The following is a 25,917-nucleotide window of genomic DNA, read 5'->3' as shown; positions in this document are numbered from 1 at the left end:
TTTTTTCCATCACACATACTTATGATGAACATAAATACCCAGGACTTCATTTCTACAGTGTTACTTATTGGTTGAAGAGAAAGACTGCAGTTGAGGCTATAGTTAAAAGTTGGGGGAAAATAAATTAAAAATCCTTTGTTTTTATCTTTAAAGCTCAGCAGTGGTTTACATTTATGTGGCTTATTTAGAGTATCTGCTGCTTGGTTACATTTTTACCACTGCCCATAATCTTTTCTTTCAAAGAAATGTAAATTAAATTTATTATAATTATATTTATTTGCTTAAGTCAACATTTGCCATCTTCAGTTAGAAGGACTGAAACAAAAAATAAATTAAAAAATATAATTCGAAACCCACAAATCTCAATAAATTTCAAAGAAACACAAGTAATCAAATATTTTATAAGTGTATAGAACTTATTATTATAAATTTTGGATAAAATTAAATTTTAAAAATTTTTGAAAAATCATCCGCTTTTTCTTGTACTATAAGGTGATATCTTTTCATCACACTTATTTGCCTTGTCTCTCTACTGAATTGCAAGTTTCTGGAATGAGAAGACCACAACTCCCACCATACCCCACATGGAGCTCTGAATACAGTGAGTGTGCAGTAAAATGTAGCTGGCAGCTTGGCTGAACTGAGACATCTCTTATAATCATGGCCCCTCAGGAGAATTGAGGCCATGTATAGTTGCCCCAAAGAAACTGATACTGCATATGACTGCCTTGGATCTTTCCTTCTGTGCCACCCACAACCCAGCATGCACTGCATGCTCATGCATTTTTGACATCTGTGGGGGAAGAATAATTTTTAGAATTTGTACCATTCTTGCCGTGTAAGAGATCTGTGGGAGGAAGCTAAATATATGCCGTAAGAACAAAGAAAAATGTCGGACTAGTGCACTAGGCAGGCAGAAAAAAAAAAATAAATAAAAGAGGGGAACTAGCTGAATCCTTCATAATTTTAGTTTATATTTTCAGTGTCCAGGGTTTCATTGAAAATGAATGTTTTTCTATTGTGTTGGTAGAGTATGAGATGGCTGATGAAATAACCAATGGCATTAATCCATCTGGGATTTCCCAAGGGTTAATTTTCAAGACTCCTACTTTATTACCTTCTCATAGACAGGTTAAGTGGCAGCTACAGTTCTAACTATAATCTATCTAGTTCTGAGGGAGCTCCCATTTTCCTATTTAAAATGTGTTGATGATCCAGTGCCAATTGTTATTGATAATGATCTATAGGTAGGCAATAGAATGAACTCTTCTTAAAAAGAAAATTCATTGGATCCTTGAACAAAGACTTAAAATTTTTTGTTTTCCTTTAACCTCAACCCTCAGTTAATAAATAATTTCTGAATCCAGTACACACACACATACACACACCCCTACAATTTTCCTCTATTACATGTAATGCTTTCTGTTTCTTTCTATTCTCTTTTATTTCATTTTTTAAAATGCTGCTCATGATACACTAATGGGAGTTAACTCACAGTTTGACAAATCCTGTCCATTAGCATGATCATATTAATGCAATTATGTGTCTTGGCTGAATTCATCAATTGTGAGCCTAATGTAATTCATTTGTGACTAAGATAGCAGGAACCACAATGTGTTCAGAGCTGATAATCTCTGTGGATTTTGCTAATACTTTATTATCCTACATTACTACTATACTAATATTGGTAGAGAAAGTACAAGAGAGGTATAATAGATGGTTAAGAGCAGGATTTTGAAGACTGAGTACCTGCTTTCAAATTTGAATGTTGCACTTATTTGCTGTGGAATCTTGGGAAAGTCACTTAACTTCTTTGTGTCTGAGTTTTCATATCTACAAATGGTGTTTATAATAATTCTACATCACAGTGTTGTACAAATTAAATGAGTAAAAATAATTTAAATTGCTTAGAAGAGTACTTGAACTTTTTATATTATATACTAGAGGCCCGGTGCATGAAATTTGTGCACGGGGGTGGGGGGTCCCTCAGCCCGGCCTGCACCCTCTCGCAATCTGGGACCCCTCGGGGGATGTCCAACCTAAACCGGCAGTAGGACAACCCTCTTGCAATTCGGACTGCTGGCTCCTAACTGCTCATCTGCTTACCTGCCTGATCACCCCTACCCACTCTGCCTGCCTGCCTCATCGCCCCTAACTGCTCGCCTGCCTGACTGATTGTCCCTAACTGCTCGCCTGCCTGCCTGATCGCCCCTCACTGCTCGCCTGTCTGCCTGATTGCCCCTAACCACCTCTGCCTGCCTGCCTGATTGCCCCTAACTGCTCGCCTGCCTGCCTGATCACCCCTAACCACCTCTGCCTCGGCTCCTGCCTGCGATGGCTTTGCCTGGAAGGTCGTCTGGAAGGATGTCCAGAGTGACGTCTGGAAGGTAGTTTGGCTGTCCAGTCTAATTAGCATATTATGCTTTTATTATTATAGATAATATTATTATAAATTACATAAATATTTTAAATTATATTAATTTATCTTTTATAATATCCTATTATGTTATGACTAGTGGCCTGGTGCATGAAATTCATGCATGGCGGGGGGGGGGGAGGGTAGTTTCTTCAGCCCAGCCAGCACCCTCTATCATCGAGGACTCCTTGGGGGATGTCCTGACAGCTTAGGGAAGTGGGGAGTGGGCCTAAGCCACAGTCTGGCCTCCCTCTGTGGGAGGTGACCAGTGGGCCAATCTGGATGGCACAGGCAGTGAATGGCCGGCCCCACCCCCAATTGCACCACGGCCACTGGTGGCCTCCCTCTGTGGGAGGCAACCCCAGCAGGCCTATCTGGGGACGGTGCTGTGCGGCCCTGCCCTGATTCACCCCACCACTGCTCCCACCTGTCGCCTCCCTCTGCGGGAGGCGACCAGGTGGACAATCAGGGGATGGTTCCAACCCCCATTGCCCCGCCACTGCTGGTTGCTGCCGCCCCCCCACCCCATTGCTAGCTCCTCCTTCTGCCCACTAGCATGCACCTTGGCTGGCCGGGCAACACCTGCTCTCCAGCCCCGCCCCGCACTGACTGGTTGTTCCGCTGTTCGGTCGATTTGCATATTACAGTTTTATTATATAGGATTGCTTTACTTAGAGGGAGATTTATCCACCAAAATGAGCTCTAGAAGGACTGTTTTTCAAGGTGTGGTCCTACATTTTAATAGGCAACCCAGATGAGTGTTATGCATTGTATTATTTGAGAAGACCTCCTTTGAAGTGTGACACTTCAGTAAAGAGACATTGGCTCATTAAAATTATGCCTCTGGCATGACTACATTCAGTATCTGATTTGTAAAGTTAAAAATTGAGCACCCAATATCTCTTTAGGCTATATAGGCTCATAATGTTTCCTCATCTTCAAAGTCCCCATACTCCTGATAATCTATATAGGCTCATAATGTTTCCTCATCTTGAAAGTCCCCATACTCACAGAGCATTGAATGACTTCAATAAGTATTTTTAAGGGATCATGTAGGAAAGCTAATTTAGGTGATAGGAATGTGTAGTAGATAGATAATATCCTAGATTAGGAGAAAAGATGGCACATTAGCCTCACATGGTGGTGGCTGAAGGCAGAAAAACAAATGTTGCAACAAAGAAAGAGCACTAAGTCTGTCTTCTGTCCTAATTGTTTGGCTATTGCTGAACTAAGCAAGCTCCCTTACACTGTTCCTTTTCCTTGATACCTTCTCCCAATTATTAGAATCACCCATTCAATGAAGTTGCCCAAACTGGAAAACCTGGGCTAATACCATTTGCTTTATCTGCTTTCATCCCTGTGTAATCAGCCAAATAGTTCCATCAGGTTTCCTCATAAATATGTCTCTGATCCACTGCCTCTGTCTAGTCCTTGTTCCCAACATCAGTCTCTCTTTTTCTTGGGCCCCAAAACACTGCAGCTATCTAAATTGATCCTTCCCACAGCCACCAGAATGGTTCACTTAAAATGAAAGCAAAACCAGGATGCTCCCATGCTCGACATTCTTCACTTTTCCTCCTTCTGTGGAATAAAATCTAAGCTCCCTGCTATGGTATATAAGACCCTCCTCAGTGGTCTGTCCTCTGCCTACTTCTCAGTCTACCTTGGGAGTCAGGGCCTGACTGTTGCTGCGGGTGGCTGGGACCCATGCCTAACTTCCACCCCAGGCCTCCCCTTCCCCCCTGCCTGTGTCCGCTCCAGGACCACCCTGTCTGTTGTTCTCTCAGGCTCTGGGCCTGTGTCAGGCCCCTCCTCCTGAGTTGGTTGTGACCGATACAGTGTCTCGGCCTAATTTGCATATTACCTCTTTATATATATATAGATTAGGCCATTAGAGAGTTGTATCTTTCAACCAAAGCCAATTTACCTAATTTTCTCCAAAATTTTAAGTGTAAAAATACACCAAACCTCTATGTTTTCTGATGTTACTTTGCTCTAGTCAGGAATGGGAAAAACTGGAGTGGATGGCACTTTTAGATGATATGGGTTTGCTCTTAAGCCGACTTTTGGTGATTGTATTGATTATTGAATTGCAGATATGTTGTGTCTTGCTTTAAATCCAATTTGCAAGCTTTGGGCCAGAACGTGGAGCTGGCTATTTGAAGCAGGGACCCTCAGAACAGTCTATTATAATACAGAGACCCTCAGAACCAAAACTGTTATAGTAATACTAGAGGTCCGGTGCACAAAATTCATGCACTGGGGGAGGGGGTGTTCCACAGCCCAGCCTGCACCTCTCCAATCTGGGACCCCTCGGGGGATGTCCGACTGCCGGACATCCCTCTCACAATCTGGGACTGCTGGCTCCCAACTGCCTGCCTGTCTGCCTGCCTGATTGCCCCTAACCACTTCTGCCTACCAGCCTGATCACCCCCTAACCACTCCCCTGCCAGCCTGATTGACGCAAAACTGTTCCCCTGCCAGCCTGATTGCCCCCAACTGCCCTCCCCTGCTGGCCCAGTTGGCCCTAACTGCTTTCCCCTGCTGGCCTGATCTCCCACAATTGCCCTCCCCTGCCAGCCATCTTGTGGTGGCCATCTTGTGACCATATTGGGGGTGGCCATCTTGTGCGAGGGCGACAGTCAATTTGCATATTACCTCTTTATTATATAGGATGTGTGCAGATTTATCCCATTGGTGTTTGACAGTGGTACATAATTAGCTTTTGCTGTAAACCAATTACTAGATAGATCATTGTGAGCTTTAAAGACAGAAGACCTTGTTGATGTCCCAGCACCTGAGGTGGCTATGAAAATGCACCTCACAGAACACCAACTAGAGACAGTGTAATTGACCAAGGTTCCCACCTGTTCTCTAAATTCCATCCCTGTGTTTGGGCTGAAGCCATGCCTTCCCCAGAGTGCTCCCACCCAATGATTGAGCCTGGCAAGAATATGAAAGCAGGCTTTCCTGGAAGGAGGGACGTGGATGGGAAGAGTCCTTAATAGTCTTCTGGGACCTTAGAGGAAGTCAAATAATACATAGTAATTAATAAGTGTGAGAGACAGTAGAGAAAAAAATGCTCGTGTAAAAAAGAAAGCAAAACTGTATTCTAGTCTTATTTCTCTTATGTTTTCTATACTTCTTTTTGGATATGTGTATAGTCAATCTGTTTGAGCGGTAAATTCACTTAAATTAATTAATCGCTTTCAATTATTTAAAAATAATTGGAGCAGGTCTCTAATTGCAATTTGATGGATTCCTGTTCCATTTTAAAAAGAACTTTTCAGTATTTGAAACTAAATTTTTCACTTCTCCTTAACCCATTTTCTTCATGTGGCTTCCAGTAAAGCACAATCTATTTCTTTTTCTCCTACCTTATGGCCTATTCTTCTTAGTCTCGTTAGCTGATTCCTTCTCTTCTCTTTGACTCACAGATTTGGAGGGCCCAGGACTTAGTCCTTGTTCCTCATCTAAAACTACACTCATTTTTTTTGGTGATTAAATTCACTATCAAGGTTTAAATACAATATCAATGCCAATGATGCCAAATTTGTATTTGTAGCCTAGATTTCTTTCTTAAATTCTAGCTTCATAAATCCAGATGACTTTTCAGAAAATAATAAAAATATAAAACCAAATATGTCCAAACTTGGGACTTCTGCTTTATCGACAGCCTTCCCATCTTAGCTGATGGCAATCATTCCTTTCAATTGCTCAGGCCAAAGACTTCAGAACTATTTTGATTCCTATCTTTCCATCCTATCCCACATACAATCATCATAGATATCTATTGGATGAGCTTTCAAAATATATCCATGATTTGGAGATTTCATGCCATCTACTCTGAGAGCACCCCAGTCTAAGCTACTACATCTGGCTCCTGGAAAATGAATCCTTGCTTCACTGGACAGTCTCTGCTCAGATGTCACAGTTACACTTATGAAAACATGAGTCAGATGATATCACCTCTCTGCTCAAAACCCCCAATGTCTCTCTATTCCACATATAAAAAAAAACGAAGTCCTTGCAATAGCCCTGGGTAATGTATCCAGCCAATCCCCTGGCTTCCGTCTCTCTCTGCCCACTTCCTTGGTGCAGTTTCTTAAACATACCAGGCATCTCCTCAAATTCAGTCTCTGTTTGGATGCTCTTCCCCCACCTATTAGGTGGCTCACTTTTTTTCAGGGAGGCTTACCTGACCACTTTTTTCAACATGCAAACTGCATCTCTCCAGAACTTGTGATCCTTCCTTCCTAAACCCCTCTACACCTTCTTTTTCATAGCACTTATCACCTTTGACCTTACTATATAATTTAGTTAATGAAAATATTTATTTAGCATGATTTTTCTCCCCTACCAAAATGCTTGATGGCAAGGATCTTTATTTTGCTCACCTATGTTTCCAAATGCTAAAATACTGTCCAGAAGTAAGGTCCACAAGTCTTTGCTGAATGCATACATTTTTGTCAGCAAAAGTGACTACTGTTGAAGACTCAGTGTACTAATGAGATTACATTTTTAATCTTAATTTAGGCCTGTTATATATTTAAAATTATTGTATCATTAGTTTATTCATTCATTCTGCAATAACAGAAAAAGTAGATATTACTCTGGGTCTAAGAGTAGATGTTGAAGGAAATACAGCAAAGTACAAGAGATTAAGGACCTCTAGCAGGGAAGGTGAGAAGCATAGCCCAAAGCTGATAGATGTGAAGAGAAAAATAGTAAGACAACAATATGTCAGGGATCAAAATAGGAGAGACTATGTTATTGTTTATTGACTCTTACTCATAAACTAACTCTTAACAAGAAGGATTTGAGGAACTTAAGCAATGATATACAGGATACCATAAAATGAATAACACAGAAATAGGAAATGGAACAAATGCAAATGGAACAAACAGGCTACTTCTAAAAGTTAATACAGTTGCTGGCATTGCAATAAGAACTGATTCTGAGCATCTTGACACTCAGGGAAAGGAAGCATGGTCTACTCTAGGTTTTCGTTATCATAGAGGACAATGTTCTATTACAGAAGTAGGTGGCACGTTATGTGTTACAGACAATAAATGCTATAAGCGTAGTTGATACCAGTCTGTGTTTTAGGTGAAGAACATGCTGATATGATCCCTGAAGTCTCTTCTAGCTTGAAGATTTTAGATTCTTTTCAATACAGATTTTGTCATAGCTGGAATGTATTTTCACCCATTAGGGCACACCCTGTCTACTTAATGGGCAAAATATGAAAGGCGACGTTTTCTGACATAGTTGTGTTTTTAAAGTAATGAAAGAAAAAATTCGATCTCAATTTTTTTTCTTTGCTCTGGGCCATCAATGTGACTAATCTGAGGTAATAATGTCCTCTAACCCAGTAAAAACTGTGAATGGAGACTTATTTACTTTAGATGATAAGTCTGTAGAAATATATACTGAAGAAGGAGGATGTACTTTTACTTTGTGATTTGAATATGACTTATTATTAATTTACAGAAAAGTATATACAATATACAAAGAAGAAGTGAGGTACTGTGTTAATTACTTCCATCTGTGCTAATTCACTTTCTGGTAATAATTTTAATCCTGTGCTTTAAAGAAGAGAGATACTGTGTCTCAGAAAGATTAGGTAACACATTGACAATAGTGAAAGAGCTAAGCCATAAGCCATAAGTCAAAACCCTCTTGGTTTCCTTTCCGTTACTCTCTCTCTCTCTCTCTCTCTCTCTCTCTCTCTCTATATATATATATATATATATATATATATATATATACACACATACATATATACACACACATATATATATATATATGCACTGAGTGGCCAGATTATTATGATCTCTGAACACATAATAATCTGGCCACTCAGTGTGTGTGTGTGTGTGTGTGTGTGTGTGTGTATGTGTGTGTATATATATATATATATATATATATATATATATAAAATTAGAGGCCCGGTGCATGAATTTGTGCATGGGTGGGGTCAGGCCAGCCTGGCCAGGGGGAGGGGACATGGGCGGTTGGCCAGCCTGCTTGCTGGTCAAACTCCTGGTCGAGGGGATAATTTGCATATTAGCCTTTTATTATATAGGATATACACTGAGTGGCCAGATTATTATGCATTCAGAGATCATAATAATCTGGTCATTCAGTATATGTATGTGTATGTGTATATATATATCTCCTATGTATTTGGATTGGGTTATCTTACTTGTTAGTGGCATCATTCTCAGTGATCAATTAAATTTTTTCTCAGCATTCTGAAAGGTTTAGAATCTTCTCACCCCTTCCTAAACCTAGATACATCATCTTAACTCAGATTCACACTTTGGATAGAACGGCCTGAAAACACTGAGAAGCTTTTGAATATGTAACTGTGCCATATGCTTTCTGAGAATGTGAATGCAAGTGATCCAAAATATGGACATAAAAAGATATTAAAAAAGATTTTGTTTTCAAGCCCTGGATACTATGTGCCAAACATTATTCTAAGTGTTTTACAAATATTAACTCCTTCAACTATTGTATTGTTAATATTTGCATGGTAGTGAAACCTAGAGAGATTAATTCGCCCAAGGTCACACAGCGAGTAAGTGGCAGAACCAGGATTTGAGTGCAGGCTCCAGCGCCTGTGTAGTCAACCACAGCCCAATGCTGCCTAAGCTGCTGCATTTCAGTAGGAATGAGTTATAAGTACAAGCCACTTATTTTTGTTACATGAAATACAATCTATTTCAATTTAGGCTCCTGTCAAGAATGTATTCTTTCCTTCAAGACAAATTGAACACATATTTCCTTCAACAGGCCAAACCAGACCATGCAGGTGCATACAAGGAGACAGATATTCTTAATGCATTGAAATAAAACTCACTGTAGAGCTTATTGGAGGAGCACACACCCATAATGATACCCACAGTTGAAAATATTGGTTCTTAAAGTGAATGCTGAGCAGCTAATCAGTTGAGACTGAGTTTTTATGGCCTTTCAGTGTGGAATGGAGAGACACAAGAACAATGCAGAACATGTCTTAGAGACTCAGCATATCTCTGAACCAGAGGAGAAACCACTTAGCCATACCCAGATTTATACAATTTCCTAAGTGGGAGTTTATGGCACATGCTCCCTACCACATAAATATTGATATAGTTCCCATTCCATAAGTGAGTTCTTTTATTCTCAACTAATCTTTCAAGCATCATAAAATTTCCAAGTTAAAAAACAACATCACACCTCTAGATATTGCTTTGGTTTTAGGTATATTTTTAGCTTGGGTAGGTCAAGAATCTGTCATTCAACATTAGAATACTCAGGTAAATAATCATCTGCATAGAATAATTCATGCTTCACATTATATGAATTCTTGGAAATCAGCAACCAATCCACTGGCATTGCATAGGATGCTGAGAACAGTGAATATGACAGGACGAAGTGTTCTCCTTTTCAAAGGCCAGTAGTCAGGTTTGGTGATACTTATATCTGTTCTGGCTTCTGATTTTCCATCAAAATTGTTATCTACAATGCAGTAGGGCTTCTAAAATACAGTGAAGGAGAGTGAAGAAAATAGGTACAATGAAACCCTTCACAAGTTGTGCTGGTCACTATGGGAATATTGCTGTGAGGATTAGTTTTATGTGTTAACTTGACTTGGCCATGGGATGACCAGATATTTGGTCAAGCATTATTCTGGGTGTGTCTGTGGTTGTGTTTTTGGATGAGATTAACATTTGAATCAGTCATTGAGTAAAGCTGATTGCCCTCTAATGTAGGCTCTCATCTAATCGGTTAAATCCAATTCAAGAATAAGAAGGCTGACCCTCCCTGAGCTGGGACATCAGTCTTTAGTCTCAAACTGAAATTCTGGCTCTTCTTTATTTTCAAACCTGCTGGATTTCTGACTGGTACCATTGGCTCCCCTGGTTCTCAGGCCTTTGCATGTAGACTGGAATGACACTGTCAACTTTCCTGGGTCTTCAAGCCTCCAGCTTGCTGACTACAGATCTCGAGATTTCTCAGCCTCTATAATTAAATCTCTATCTCTAGCTATCTATCTATTATCTATCTATCTACCATCTATCTATCCATCCATCCTATTTACTCTGTTTCTCTGGAGAACCCCAACTAATATAGTTATATTTTCCACAAAATTAAGGGCAAATGGTTTATTTCTTTTCTAATACACTGAAACATTTATGTCCATTTTTCTTCAGAGCTGAGGTCTTTTATCAAAGAAATAAAGAGGTTTATTTACAAGGACAAGTCTGTGGAAAAATGATAACGCTAAAGAAAAGTGAATTCCATCATTGCTTAAACTTGTAATAGCCACATGAAGTCTCTAAGTAATAAACAGCCTTTCATTAGTTTATAGTGGGTCTTTCCATCTCCTTATGAACTCTGAACTCACAGTTATAAAAATGAGTAGGCAGAATAATCTGGTAGCTAGAAGGTCACTTTTTTCATAAACCCTTTCCTCATCTTTCTTAAACTGCTTTTCCCATTTTCAATGTATAACACAACCACAACTTAAGGGAAAAAAAATGTTTCCCTCAACCAATCTTAACATTAGGTCATCTGAAACTTGTCTATCATTTTATACCTACACAACTACTAGAATTTTAGAATTATTTATGATGCTGACCAGTCTTCCTTGGGAACCCTTAATGGCAGGTTCCATATTATTGAATGCCTCAGTTAGTGGCAGTTGGCTGAACATACTGTTCTGTATATTTAGCAGGGTACCATACTAAATTTGAAGCCTTATCAGATCTGTTACAATGAGCAGTTTAATTTGGACTTTCCTGTATGCTTTAGACATTGATCATGATTTCTTTATCCTTAGCATTGTTAACTATAGCTGTCTACTGCATACTATTGAATGAAATGAATGGATATGTCTTCAGACCTGTATCAATCATTTCCATATAACTATGACTACCTTTATTTTATCTTTATTATATAATATTAAACATCATATTTATGTATAATATCTTATAATTCACACTTTCTGTAGAGTTGTCTTACTTATTTTGATTTCCAAAAAAGAGCCTATATAAAACAATCATCAGTTTCTTGATCCTTACTAATAGGTTTTAAAAGGGGTGATAAAAACATCATTTTTCCAGAAAATTAAAGCTGGATGCATAATATGAAAAAAATATCAAATGTGATAAATATGTATGATCTAGTCAAACACATGCATATTAACTCATATTTATTTTTTAAAAAAGAACAGTTTTAACAATTCTATGGGCTGATATTTGGTCAGAAGGCAATCCCACAACAATACCTCAGCTTCTACCTAAAAAAGAAATATTATTTTTTAATTTCCCTCTCCTTGATCATATGGGTGAATATTTCACAAATTTGATATTTGAACATCTTTGGTAATATATATATAATCAAACCTTTTAAATAAACACAATTACAGCTGTTAAGAGAGGTTTACATGAATACCCTGTTAATAAATACTATTATTATTATTTTTTAGTGAATCTTGATTTAGTCTTTAGCTACAACATATATCTGAAACTTGAGACTGACTTTTCTTGTGGCTTCTGAAATCAGTGTCATTTCTTTCTAGTCCACTATTCAAATCCTTGGCTCATTTTATTGTCTGTTTTAGGAGAATTTGTTTCCATAACTCAAAATTAAAATATTCTAAGTGGGCTATTCATTGCATTTAAAAATCAATTATAGCTAAAGCTGACATTTTGTAAACAAAAGGAACTTTTCTAAACAAAAGAAAGGATGCTTCAGTCCCTCCTTAAAAGGAGCTGAGGATTTCTGCAGCTTCCCAGTTCCCCCTCTATAGCTCTTCTAGGAGAGCCAGTCTGTGGATCAGAGGGAAGGACTTCTCCAGACATGCGCAGCATCAGCCAACACAAAGCCGCCCTCTTTGTCTGGATGTACTATTTTATGTTTAGTTTTGCTATGTTGTTTCCAGTGCTCTTTTGAGTGCATTTCCAGACTATGTAAATGGAAATGAGAATGCAAATATGGTGATGAGATGAAATACAGAGAACTAATAATATAAAAATAAATTCTTCATTCATGAGATATCCTATATAATAAAGAGGTAATATGCAAATTGACCGTCACTCCAACACACAAGATGGCCGCCCCCATGTGGTCAAAGATGGATGCCCCATGTGGACACAAGATTGTCGCCACAAGATGGCCGGCAGGGAAGGGCAGTTGTGGGTGATTAGGCCAGCAAGGGAGGGCAGTTGGGAGGAACAAGGCCTGCAAGGGAGGGCAGTTGGGGGCAATCAGGCCTTCAGGGGAGGGCAGTTAGGGGTGACCAGGCCGGCAGAGGAAGGCAGTTGAGGGCGACCAGGCCTGGAGGGGAGGACAGTTGAGGGGGACCCAGGCCTGCAGGGGAGGGCAGTTGGGGGATACCAGGCCTGCAGGGGAAGACAGTTAGGGGTAATTGGGCCAGCAGGGGAGCAGTTAGGCATCTATCAGGCTGGCAGGGGAGTGGTTAGGCGGTGATCAGGTGGGCAGGCAGAAGCAGTTAGGGGCAATCAGGCAGGTAAGCAGGCAAGCGGTTGGGAGCCAGCAGTCCTGGATTCTGAGAGGGATGTCTGACTGCCTGTTTCGGCCCATCGGGATAGGGCCTAAACGGGCAATTGGACATCCCTCGAGGGGTCCCAGATTGGAGAGGGTGCAGGCTGGGCTGAGGGACATGCCCACCCCCCCCCCCCGCCCCGTGCACGAATTTCGTGCACCGGGCCTCTAGTGTAGAAAATAGTTAAAAGTTAAAAGCATAATCACTTTAGTTTTGAATTCTTTGAACACTAAAAGTAGAAGATAGAGTATGGTGATTATTTAGGACATTTGCTGTGAAAATGTTATTAGATTCACTAAAAATTTTCATGGCTTTGTTTTTCTGATTTTTTAAAAAGTTACATGATCTTCTATATTTATTTCACACATTTCTCATTTTATAAATACCAGAGGTGACCAGGATTGAGAACCTAAGAGACTTGTCATTTAGTGAAGTACCAGATAGGATGTGGGAAGATAAAAATCCCCCAAATAATTTTTGATTTCAAAACAACAGGAAGATTTAAAGTTACCTTCTTCCCCTACCCAATTATCTTTTTCAGTTCCTGCTGTCCCATCATCTGAAATTCATTCCATTTAAAACTAAGGATGGCAAAACATGAGTACTTCTTGGCGTGACAACATTTTAGGCTGTTAACTGTGGTTTATAACATCATCTCTGTATGCCAAGACCAGGCTTTGTTAGGAAATACAGAGAAGACAACTCATAGACACACTATATTTCTGGGAGAGGGCATGCCAACCATAGAGACAGACCAGGAAAAGCAGGTTCTGGTTAGAGGACAACCGCACAGGCTTCATCCATATACCAGGGCTGGTTCCACTCACTAAAGCCACAGAATATTCAGGCACATTCTTGCGTGTTCCCCTGGTCTGCGTTTATTTTTAAACCCAAGCTCTAATAAACATTTGAGTTGCTATATAATGTGTCCCCTGTACTATTTCACCCTGTCCTCAAACTGTTGATCTACTTTGTCTTGTTTTGGGAATTTTACACACAAACATCCTCAGAGGATTAAAACATTCACTTACCTGGCCTTTCTGTTGTATTGACTGAACTCTGATTTTCAGCTTTTAAGGAAAGAAAAGAAAAGAAAATCATTAAAATTAAATGCTGAGTATCGGATCTACTCATAATTATTTCAAGTGGTAAATAACTATAGAACTTAGCTCATCTGTGATTCACTTTTCCTTAAATAATAAGATCATGGGGCTTCATGATTAAAAGATACTTTAGAGCAGTGGTCGGCAAACTGTGGCTCGCAAGCCACATGCGGCTCTTTGGCCCCTTGAGTGTGGCTCTTCCACAAAATACCACGTGCGGGCGCACACATACAGTGCAATTGAAACTTCGTGGCCCATGCGCAGAAGTCGGTTTTCGGCTCTCAAAAGAAATTTCAATCATTGTACTGTTGATATTTGGCTCTGTTGACTAATGAGTTTGCCAACCACTGCTTTAGAGCAAGGGTCAGTCAGCTTTGACTTAAAGAGCCAAAGAGTAGATATGTTAGGCTTTGTGGCCCATAAGTCTCGGTAGCAACTACCCCACTTTACAGCTGTAGTGTGAATGCGGCCCACATCATACCTGAAGTATAGATATGTCTGTGTTCCAGTGAAACAGTACTTAGAAAAACAGGTGAGGACTGGATTTGGCCTGCAATTTGATGAATCCTGCTTTAGAGAGTCTAGAACAATCTCACATCTTGAATACATTAAGAGAGCACAGATAACTAGAGGTCCCTAGGCAGGTGATTTCTCTGTGGGGCTGCCATGTGTCCTATGCCGAATAGGATATGATTCTTGACCTGGGAAAGATTCAGGAAGGTTCAGGCAGATACCTTTGAAATCTAGGGAATTCCTTTAAAGTAAACACAATGCAGAGGACCTCTCTACAAGTCAAATTACTTGAGAGAATAATAAAGTTCACTTCAGCAAATTTGAGTATATTCACCATAAACAATTCTTGCCATGTGGAAAATATTTTTGAAACAAACAGAAGCCCAATAATAAATGTTTAAAGTATCCATTTGCTTCCTTTGTACCTTTACTTGACTGATATTCTTAAATTACATCCCCCCTCCTTCTTGGTTCAATGCATAGTACAATTGCCCCTCTCTCTCTCCCAGCCTTTCCCCCCCACCCCCCCCCCTCAATCAAGACAAAATATAGTGGCCTTTCTTGATTCTCTTCTTTTTCTCACCTCCATCAGCTCTAGCTTCAAGTTATATTTCAACTATTTCTCACCACTTAATTGGCTACTATTCATATGGAACCCATATTTCTCCCTTTGGCACCTGCAATAATGGCCACCTAGAAAACCTTTTTAAACTTAAACTTGGCTGCTTCAATAACTCCCCAGTCTTGCTACAGCTGGCAAGTCTTTATAGGACGTGGCCCCTGCCTTGCTCCTCAATTCATCTCCAACCAGTCAGCCCCAGTTTAGATCAAGTCACGGGGCTCTTCTTGCCTCCGGCTTGTCAGCTTGCTCTCCTCTGTACCTCACGTTGTTCTCTCAGGCTAACACCCGCTTCCTTCTACCTTTCGTGACTCTGCTCAGATATCACCACTCAAAGAGGTCTCCTCCCACCACCTTATCTAAAGTTGTCTTCATTTCCCTTCATACTAGTCCACCACTCTGCTTCATTTGCTCAACAGTGCCTTCATTGCTACAGTAACATTTACTTTATTTAAAAAACATTGTTGTCAAAATGTAAACTCCATGAGGACAGAGATTTCTATTTTTTAATTAAAGTCTACTTGATATGTAATATTATAATTTTCAGTGTGCAACAGCGATTTGGCATTTATATACATTACTATGTGATCACCATGATATGTCTAGTAACTATCTGTCACCATACAGTCATTGCAATATTATTGACTATATTCCTTATGCTGTGCATTGTATCCCATGATTTATTTTTTTTATAACTGAGAGTTTATATCCCTTCACCTGTTTCACCTACTCCCCCACTTATCATCCTCCAGGAACCATCACTTTGTTTTCTGTTTCTATGAGTCTGTTTCTTTTTTGTTTTTTCCTTTTTTTTGTTTTTTAGATTCCCCATATAAGTTAAATCATAGTGTATGTGTCTCTCTCTGTCTGACTTATTTTACCTAGAATAATACCCTCTAGATCCATCCAAGATTACATTTTTCAATCAAGCCACAATTCCAGTGCCTACCACCAGGACATGGCAAAATAGATCTCTGGTAAAAAAAAAAAAAAGACACACATATGGAATGAACAAATGAGAGTAGAAAATAATAATAATAATAATAATAATAATATTAATATTAATAATTAAGGCTAATTATACTTACCTAAATTTAGTTTTAAGGGAAAATTAATGCTTTATTTAAAATGGCTAGTTGGATAATCATAGCTACCATTTTTAAGCAACTCTTATGATCAGTGCCATATATTACTTGTTGATGTCTATAAGAGAGATACTCATTTTGAAACCTGCAAACATTTTCTGAGAGAAGTAAAACTACTTTCTCAAGGGGGTACAATGATTAAAATTCAGGCCTGTTCATTCTACTGTCATCTTCTTTTACTAAAACAGACAGCTTTTCTTCTGCTAAACTGTTCTTAAAGGAAAGCTTATGTAATTAAGTCCTACATTTGAAAACTAGTTAAAATACTTTTGAACATGGCATAATGCTGTATGTGGAAGATTCAGTTAAAATATTTATCAGCTGCTAGAGGGTTAGAATACAAAGACAATCAAAAACCCTTTGTTTCTCTGTCTATTAATACCAGGTCAAAATCTTTCTGTCTGATAGACTTCATTGAGAATGAAAAATGTTTAAATTTGTATGAGACAAACCTTCTGACTAACCTTCAGTTATGTATTTTTTTTTCAGCCTTCAAAATGTTTAATACTTTTAGGACTTATTAAAACTTATATAAAAGAAAAGTAACTATGTTTTAAGGCATAGCAGAATTTAAAAAATTCATGTACCAATTCAATCTTAGGATATATATTGAGTCCTAAGATGACCAGACTTTTATATTTGAATGAATATATTGTTATTCTGAGGACAAAATTCTGCAAAACTTAAATATTTCATCAATATTAAAATAGTACTATTTCTCTGAAAGCAAGTAGAATTATTCTGAAGATAATACAGTGTTTTCATAGGCATACCACTTTCAAATTTGAAGTCAGTTCTATGGATATAAGAGCATAATAGAGAAAAAATGGTGGCTTGCAGGACGAAGGTGAGGGAGAGGATGTGAGTGAGTGAGGGGATGAAAGGAGAGTGTGTGGATGTGTAGTGTGTGTGTGAGTGAGTGAGGGACAGTTAAATCCAGCAGGAGCAGCAGGGGCTGCAGACCAGGCTCTCTTGGACAGGGAGAGACTACCATCACTGCAGGCATTCCCTGGACTGCAGGACTCCAGCACGGAGCCCACGCCATCTTGAAGGGGAGAGCGGCCTCTTCTAGAAACTCATCAGCACCACCACCCACATAGGCCTTGGACACTGCCCACGACCCAGCAGTCATTCCAGCCAAAATCCTGCTGCCCTACCTGCAGACCCGCGGACCCTGGGACCTCCACCTCCAAAGGTGCACCACTACCATAGCAGTAAGTGCAACTTCCCCCTCCCTAACAGCAGATCTCCGGACACCACAGGTGTGCATTTCCAGAGTGCGGGCTTCCTGGGCACACCACTCCACTGGCAGCTCTTGGATGCTGCTGTGAGCCCCTGTTGGGTGTGATTTTGTACAGACAAGGGCACGCTGCCATGCAGTAGAAATTCTGAATCCCCTCTTCCTGAATAACTGCCACAGATACCCCAGCTGCACAACTTTAGCACCAGGATCCCTCAGAGTGTGTCAGAGCTCCCTGCCAGCAAAGGCATTGCCACAGGTGCCCATTCCCAGCTCACAGGCCTCCTGAGCCCATAAATCCACAGGGCACACTTGGGAGCCGCTGTGAGCCCCCACTGGGTGCGATCTTGGACAAACAGGGATGCACTACCCCAGCAGTAGAAATTCTGAATTCACTCATTCTGGATGCCTGCTCACAGACACCTAGATTGAGCGGCTTCAGTGCCAGGGCCCTTCAGAGTGTGTCAGGAAACCATGTGGACAAACGCACCACGGGTGCCCCTGTGAGCCACCACTGGTGGTGTGTGTATCCAACCATGGAGGCAGCAGCAAAAGCTGAGTCTGCCCACCCCACAGCTATAGAACTCTGGACACCATAGTCAAGCCTTTCCAGAATGCAGGCCTCCTGAGCCCCACCACCCCGACAGATGGCTTCTGGGTGCCACTGTGAGTCCCCACTGGGCACACAATTTCAACCTAGGGCACAAGACAGCAAAAATTGGAACATCCCCCGTCCATGGCTGCTGACTTCTAGACACTGCAGTTGTGCCTTTCCAGCTTGCAGGCCTACATCAAGAGAACCCAAATAGCTCAAGTAGGGAGCTGTGCTAGATTACCAAGCCCAGGAGATCTGAGAGACCACATCAGTAGCACCATCCCCAAAAGAACCTGGGTAGCAAAGCAATCAGATCTACAATTAAAACATTACAGCAAAACATAGAAAGAAAAAAAAAGCAATTCCCAAAGGAAAGAAAAAGAGGACTCACCAGAGTGGGAGTTAAATGAAAAAGAAGCAAGTAACATGTCAGAGAAAGAATTCAAAGTAATGGTTATAAGGATGCTCAAACAGCTGGATGACAAATACACACAACTCAATGACGAATACCCACAACTCAATGAGAATTATAAGGAGCTGAATGAGAATGTCACCAACATGAAAAGGAACCAAGAGGAAATGAAGAACAACATAGCTGCAATAAAGAAAAAAATGGAAGGCTTAAACAGTAGACTAGAAGAGGCTGAGGACCACATCAGCAAATTAGAAGACAAGGTAGGAAAAAACACACAAACACAGCAGCAACTGGAAAAAAAATTTAAAAAGCAAGAGGAGAGCCTAAAGGAGCTTTGGGACAACACAAAACGAAACAACATTCACATAATAGGGGCACCAGAAGGAGAGGAAGAGAAGCAAGGAATAGAAAACCTGTTTGAAGAAATAATGACAGAAAACTTCCCTGATATTGGAAAGAAAAAAACTACGTAATTACAAGAAGCACATAGAGTCCCAAACAAGTTGAACCCCAAGAGACCGACACCAAGACACATCATAATTAAATTGGCAAACACCAACGACAAAGCAAGAATTTTAAAGGCTGCCAGAGAGAGACAGAAAGTTACCTACAAGGGATCTCCTATTAGAATACCAACTGATTTCTCAACAGAAACACACCAGGCCAGAAGGGAATAGAATGAAATATACTCAGCAATGCAAAACAAGGGACTGAATCTAATAATACTATACCCAGCAAGGCTATCATTCAAAATTGAAGTTGGAATCAGGAGCTTCACAGATAAAAAAGGGCTAAGAGAGTTTATTACCACTAAGCTAGCAATGGAATAAATGCTAAAGGGACTGTTGTAAAAAGAAGAAACAGAAAAGCAAGAAGAAACACAAACATTAAGAATGAAAATGATTACAAACAAGTACTTATCAATAATAACATTAAATGTAAATGGATTAAATGCTCCAATCAAAAGACATAGGGTAGCTGAATGGATAAGAAAACATGACCCATATATTTGCTGTCTGCAAGAGACCCACCTCAGAACAAAGGATTCACACAGACTGAGAGGGATGGAAAAACATTTTTCAGGCAAATGGAAATGAGAAAAAAGCTGGGGTTGTGATACTCATATATGACAAAACAGACCTCAAAGTAAAGGCCATAACAAGACATAAGGAAGGCCACTACATAATACTAAAGGGAGCAATTCAACAAGAAGATATAACTCTGCTAAACATATATGTACCCAATACAGGAGCGCCCAAATACATAAAACAACTTCTGGAAGATGTCAAGGGAGAGATTGATAGCAATACAGGCATAGTAGGGTACTTTCATACCTCACTGACAACACTACATCCTCTAAACAAAAAAATCAGCAAAGAAACAGCAATCCTAAATGACTCACTAGATCAGATGGACTTAATTGACATCTTCAGAACATTTCACCCCAACGCTACAGAATACACATTCTCCTCCAGTGCACACAAGGCATTTTCAAAGATAGACCACATATAAGGACACAGGCAAAGTCTCTTCAAATTCAAGAGGACAGAAATCATAAAAAGCATCTTCTCAGATCACAATGGCATAAAACTAGATATCAACTAAAAGCAATGAAAAAAAAAAATCAAACACTTGGAGGCTAAACAGCATGCTATTAAACAATGATCGAGTTACCAAAGAGATCAAGAAGAAATAAAAAGTATCCTGGGAACAAATGACAATGAAAACACAACAATCCAAAAATCTATGGGACACAATGAAAGCAGTCCAGAGAGGGCAGTTCATAGCTCCACAGGCCTACCTCAAAAACAAAACAAAAACAAAAACAAAACTAGTAATAAATTATCTAACCTTGCAACTTAAAGAATTAGAAAGAGAGCAATAAGAAAAGCCCACTGTATCCAGAAGGAAGGAAATAATAAATATCAGAGCAGAAATAAATGACATAGAGACGAAAAAAAAAAATACAAAAGATCAATGAAACCAAGAGCTGGTTCTTTGAAAGGATAAACAAGAGTGATGAACCTCTAGACAGGCTCATCAAGAAACAAAGAGTGAGGACCCAAATAAACAAAATCAGAAATGAAAGAGGTGAAGTAACAACTGACCCCACTGATATACAGAGGATTGTAAAAAAAATGCTACGAACAACTCTACTCCAACAAACTGGACAACCTTGACGAAATGGACACATTCCTAGAAAAATACAAGCTTCCAAAACTCAATCAGGAAGAATCAAAATACCTGAATAGGCCAATAACCACTGATGAAATTGAAACAGTAAAAAAAAATCTTTCAACAAACAAAAGCCCTGGAATAGATGGCTTCACAGGGGAATTTTACCAAGCATTCGAAGAAGAACTAAAACCAATCCTTCTCAGACCATTCAAAAAATTTCAAGAGGAAGGCACACTTCCAAGCTCTTTCTATGAAGCCAGCATTACCCTAATCGCAAAACCAGATAAAGATACCACAAAGAAAGAGAATTATAGGCCAATATCCCTGATGAACATAGATGCTAAAATCTTCAACAAAATACTAGCAAACCAGATCCAGCATTACAGTAGAAAGATCATACACCATGACCAAGTGGGATTTATTCCAGGGATGCAAGGCTGGTACAATATCCACAAATCAATAAATGTGATACATCACATAAACAAATTGAGAGATAAAAATCACATAATCATATCAATTGATGCAGAAAAGACATTTGACAAAGTCCAACACCCCTTTCTGATAAAAATGCTCAGCAAAGTGGGAATAGAAGGATCATACCTCAACATAATAAAAGCCTTATATGATAAACCTACAGCCAACATCATACTAAATGGGCAAAAACTAAAACCATTTCCCTTAAGAACAGGAACAAGACAGGGATGACCACTCTCACCACTCCTGTTCGACATAGTACTGGAAGTACTAGCCAAAGCGATCATATAAGAAGAAAAAATAAAAGGCATCCAAATTGGAAAAGAAGAAGTAAAATTGTCATTATTTGCAGATGACATGATACTGTACATAGAAAACCCTAAAGACTCCATCAGAAAAGTATTAGACTTAATAAATAAATTCGGCAATGTAGCAGGATACAAAATTAATGCCAAGAAATCTATGGCATTTTTATACACCAATAGTGAACTTATAGAAAGAGATTTTTAAAAATCCCATTTACCATTGCACACAAAAAATTAAGATACCTAGGAATAAACTTACCTAAGGAGGTAAAAGATCTTTACTCAGAAAACTACAGGAAGTTGAAAAAAGAGATAGATGAAGACATAAACAGATGGAAGAACATACTGTGTTCATGGATTGGTAGAATCAACATCATTAAAATGTCCATACTACCCAAAGCAATCTATAGATTCAATGCACTCCCCATTAAAATACCAACAGCATATTTCGCAGACCTAGAACGAACTTTCCAAAAATTCATCTGGAATAAAAAAAGACCCCACGTACCTGCAGCAATCCTGAGAAAGAAGAACAAAGTAGGTGGGATCTCAATACAAGATATCAAGCTGTATTACAAAGCCACTGTTCTCTAAACAGCCTGGTACTGTCACAAGAAGAGACATATAGATTAATGGAATATAGAGAACCCAGAAATCGACCCAAACTACTATGCTCAATTAATATTTGACAAAGGAGACAAGAACATACAGTGGAGTCAAGACAGTCTCTTCAATAAATGGTGCTGGGAAATTTGGTCAGACACATGCAAAAAAATGAAACTAGACCACCAACTTACACAAAAATAAATTCAAAATGGACAAAGGACTTAAACATAAGACGGGAAAGCATAAAAATATTAGAGGAATCCACAGGCAGCAAAATCTCAGATGTATGCCGAAACAATATCTTTACCGACACAGCTCCTAGGGCAATGGAAACTAAAGAGAAAATAAACAAATGGGACTACATCAAAATAAAAAGCTTCTGCACAGCAAGGAAACCATCAACAAAACAAGAAAGCCCACTGCATGGGAGAACATATTTGCCAATGTTATAAGTGTTTAATCTCCAACATTTACAGGGAACTCATACAACTTAACAAAAGGAAGACAAACAACTCAATCACAAAATGGGCAATGGACCTAAATAGATACTTTTCAAAAGAGAACATAAGGAAGGCCAATAGACATATGAAAACATGTTCAAAGGCACTAATCATCCGAGAGATACAAATCAAAAGGACAACGAGGTACTATCTCACACCTGTCAGAATGGCAATCATCAACAAATCAACAAAGGACAAGTGCTAGCAAGGATGTGGAGAAAAAGGAACCCTTGTGCACTGTTGGTGGGAATGCAGACTGGTGTAGCCACTGTGGAGAACAGTATGGAGTTTCCTCAATAAACTAAAAATGGAACTCCCATTTGACCCAGTAATCCCACTCCTAGGAATATATCCCAAGAAACTAGAAACACCAATCAGAAAGAATATATGCACCCCTATGTTCATAGCAGCACAATTTACAATAGCTAAGATTTGGAATCAGCCTAATTGCCCATCAGCAGATGAGTGGATTAAAAAACCGTGGTACATCTACACAATGGAATACTATGCTGCTGTAAAAAGGAAGGAACTGCTACCATTTGCAACATCATGGATGGAGCTGGAGAGCAGTATGCTAAGTGAAATAAGTCAGTCAGAGAAAGATAAATATCACATGATCTCACTCATTTGTAGATTATAATGAGAAACATAAACTGATGAACAAAAACAGATTTAGAGACAGAGAAGCATTGATCAGATGCTCAAACCTCAGAGGGAAGGTAGGGGAGGGTGGGGGTAAGGGGGAGAGATCAACCAAAGGACTTGTATGCATGCATATAAGCATAACCGATGGATGCAGATAACGGGGTGAAGGTGAGGGCAGGACTGGGGAGGTGGGGGGGACAATGGGGGAATAAGGACACATTTGTAATACCTTAATCAATAAAATAAATAAAAGCATAATAGAGGTAAATGCTGTGAATATGGCTAAAGTGATGGGAATTAATCAAAAGTGAAGATAACTATAATTATCTCGGTTTTTAATTTATAATTTTCAGAATACACATGTGTGTGGAGGAAGGGCCAAGATCTGACAACAGAGGAAGTGAGTCAAGTTGAATTGCGAATGAGTGCAGTGCACCTTTTTGACCTATTCTCAAATTTAGGTGTTTAATAAAGACTGACAGCTTAGGATGGTTGGCAAATTAAATCTGTTTGTTGAGTTTGATTTTCTAATATGAAACTGAAGTCTTAAGAAATGCAAATGAACTTCTAAACTGCTAAACTTTAATCCTCATTAATCCAAAGCTAAACTTTAACTCAAATAATTAGCTTTTAAAACAGAAAGCTTAAACAACAATACAACAAATAGCTTTGCTGAATAGTCTTCTCTTACAAAGGATATTGTGCTTCCAGCTATACAGAGTTGTATATACTAATAGTTATACACAGAACATCATCAACAGGGCCAGGAGAAAAAGACAAATAGTTATTCCCAAATATAATTCTTTACTGATAAAGAATTTAAAATAATTTGCTGTAAACAACTCAAGTTTTCTTTATCATTCTCCAATACATGGCATTGACCACAAGTCATTGTATGTGAAATTATTTCTCGTTTGCCTGAACCATGACTTGTGACTAAGACTTTGTTATCTTGAGGATTTCTTTTGCATCTGTCTACAAGAAATTATATAAACTAAGTAGCATTTAAAAAACATTATGATTCACTTCCCAAATAAGTGGCATAAATAAATCATGCCGTTCACAAAAGAAATAATGGGTCTGGGAGATCAGATAAATTAATGTTTTCCAAAGGATGAGATACATAGCACTGTATGAGAGATTTTATAAGGTGGTACTGGAAAGTGGCATTAAATAACATTGAAACACTCAATTAAAAGTTATTTCGTTTTTGCTTTCTTTCAGTTTATTTGATTATTTCAATGAGGAAGTTTTAAAATTTGTTTCATGCAAATATGTCATTAATACCTATCATGGGTTTACCTTGATTTGTTTGTTTGTTTTCAGGAGCAAGTGAGAGCACAATCCCTCACTACCACAAATGATACAGTTTGATTTTCCCACATTTGGGGAAATGATAGGGGTCAGCACATCTGGAGTTCAATGGATAAGCCTGGCCTTGGGCAAACCACCTTTATGATCATGGTATCTCCCCTGCCAGATAAGTATTTGATTTATTTTTGGTAACCAAGGACAAGCAAGCCTCAAACTCAGAGCCTTTGGCAAGTGACAAAATCTAGCTAGAATTTAATTTTAGTTTGCTTACATGATAGTGATTTGATAGCTCCCTGCTTGTGCCAAGTGAAACAAATTTAAGAATAAAAGTTGCATCAATTTAAAGGAAGTACTAATAAATAATAGTGCAGATGGTACACATATCTGGCAACACTCATTCAGCTGAGGAAAATATTGAGGTAAAATCTTGTAGAGACCATTGATGAATATATAGAATTTGAATAATAAGTTGCAAGAAAGACAAGGGGAAGAACAAATAAGGACCATACAAATGTGAGGGGAAGGAAACGCGCGTGCGCGCACACACACACAGAGTCAAGAAAAAGTCAAGACTGAATCTGGCATAGTGGGCAACAGGGAGAGCAGAAACCTTGTTAGAATCATACATTTATAGTCTGTCAGCAGTCACTCAGTCAATCTCTTGTGTTACATTTATTCAACACCTACTTGTCAAGCATATGATACATCCAATTAAAAGCTATTTGTTTACTACTTCCTTTAGATACTTTATGTAAAATAGCTGTAATGAGAACAAGTGTAGTATAGTATAGTATAGTTTATGGGGTTTGAGGCAAGAAAAAGAGGGTTTGAATTTCACCTTCTTTGTTTAAACCTGGCCAAGTTATTTAATCTTCTGAACCTGCTTCTTTATTTGTGAAACTGGTATCATCAATACCAACAATGCCTGACTTTTGCAGGATTATTATAATTATAATTATAATTATTATTATTATTTTAAATATATTTTATTGATTTCTTACAGAGAGGAAGGGAGAGGAATAGAGAGTTAGAAACATCGATGAGAGAGAAACATTGATCAGCTGCCTCCTGCACACCCTCTACTGGGGATGTGCCTGCAACCAAGGTACATGCCCTTGACCAGAACTGAACCTGGGACCCTGCAGTCCACAGGCTGACGCTCTATCCACTGAGCCAAACCCTTTAGGGCTGAGGATTATTATTATTAGCAGCTATAATTTATTGTGTTTACTAGCCAGACACTGATTTTTATCTCTTTTAATCTTCACAAGAATCTGAGATGGGTATA

General features: G+C 39.0%; 1 protein-coding gene across 7 annotated transcripts in view; it reads right to left on the bottom strand.

Moving 5' to 3' along the window:
• The window catches only part of EMCN (endomucin), a 112,698-nt gene that overhangs the window by 19,118 nt on the left and 67,663 nt on the right, over window positions 1–25,917 (bottom strand). For all 7 annotated transcript variants that reach the window (XR_013959182.1, XM_080644297.1, XM_080644296.1 and 4 more), the window contains one exon: window positions 14,009–14,047. Coding sequence is in view for 6 of the 7 variants with exons in the window: in XM_080644297.1 (XP_080500423.1) it covers window positions 14,009–14,047 (39 nt within the window). In the remaining variant the exon portion in view is untranslated. The remainder of the gene's footprint in view (window positions 1–14,008; window positions 14,048–25,917) is intronic.

This window comes from Plecotus auritus (assembly GCF_963455305.1).
Source record: "Plecotus auritus genome assembly, chromosome: 1".
NCBI lineage: Eukaryota > Metazoa > Chordata > Mammalia > Chiroptera > Vespertilionidae > Plecotus > Plecotus auritus.
Note: the sequence above shows the minus strand (reverse complement) of the source record. Positions and strands in the feature narration are given on the sequence as shown.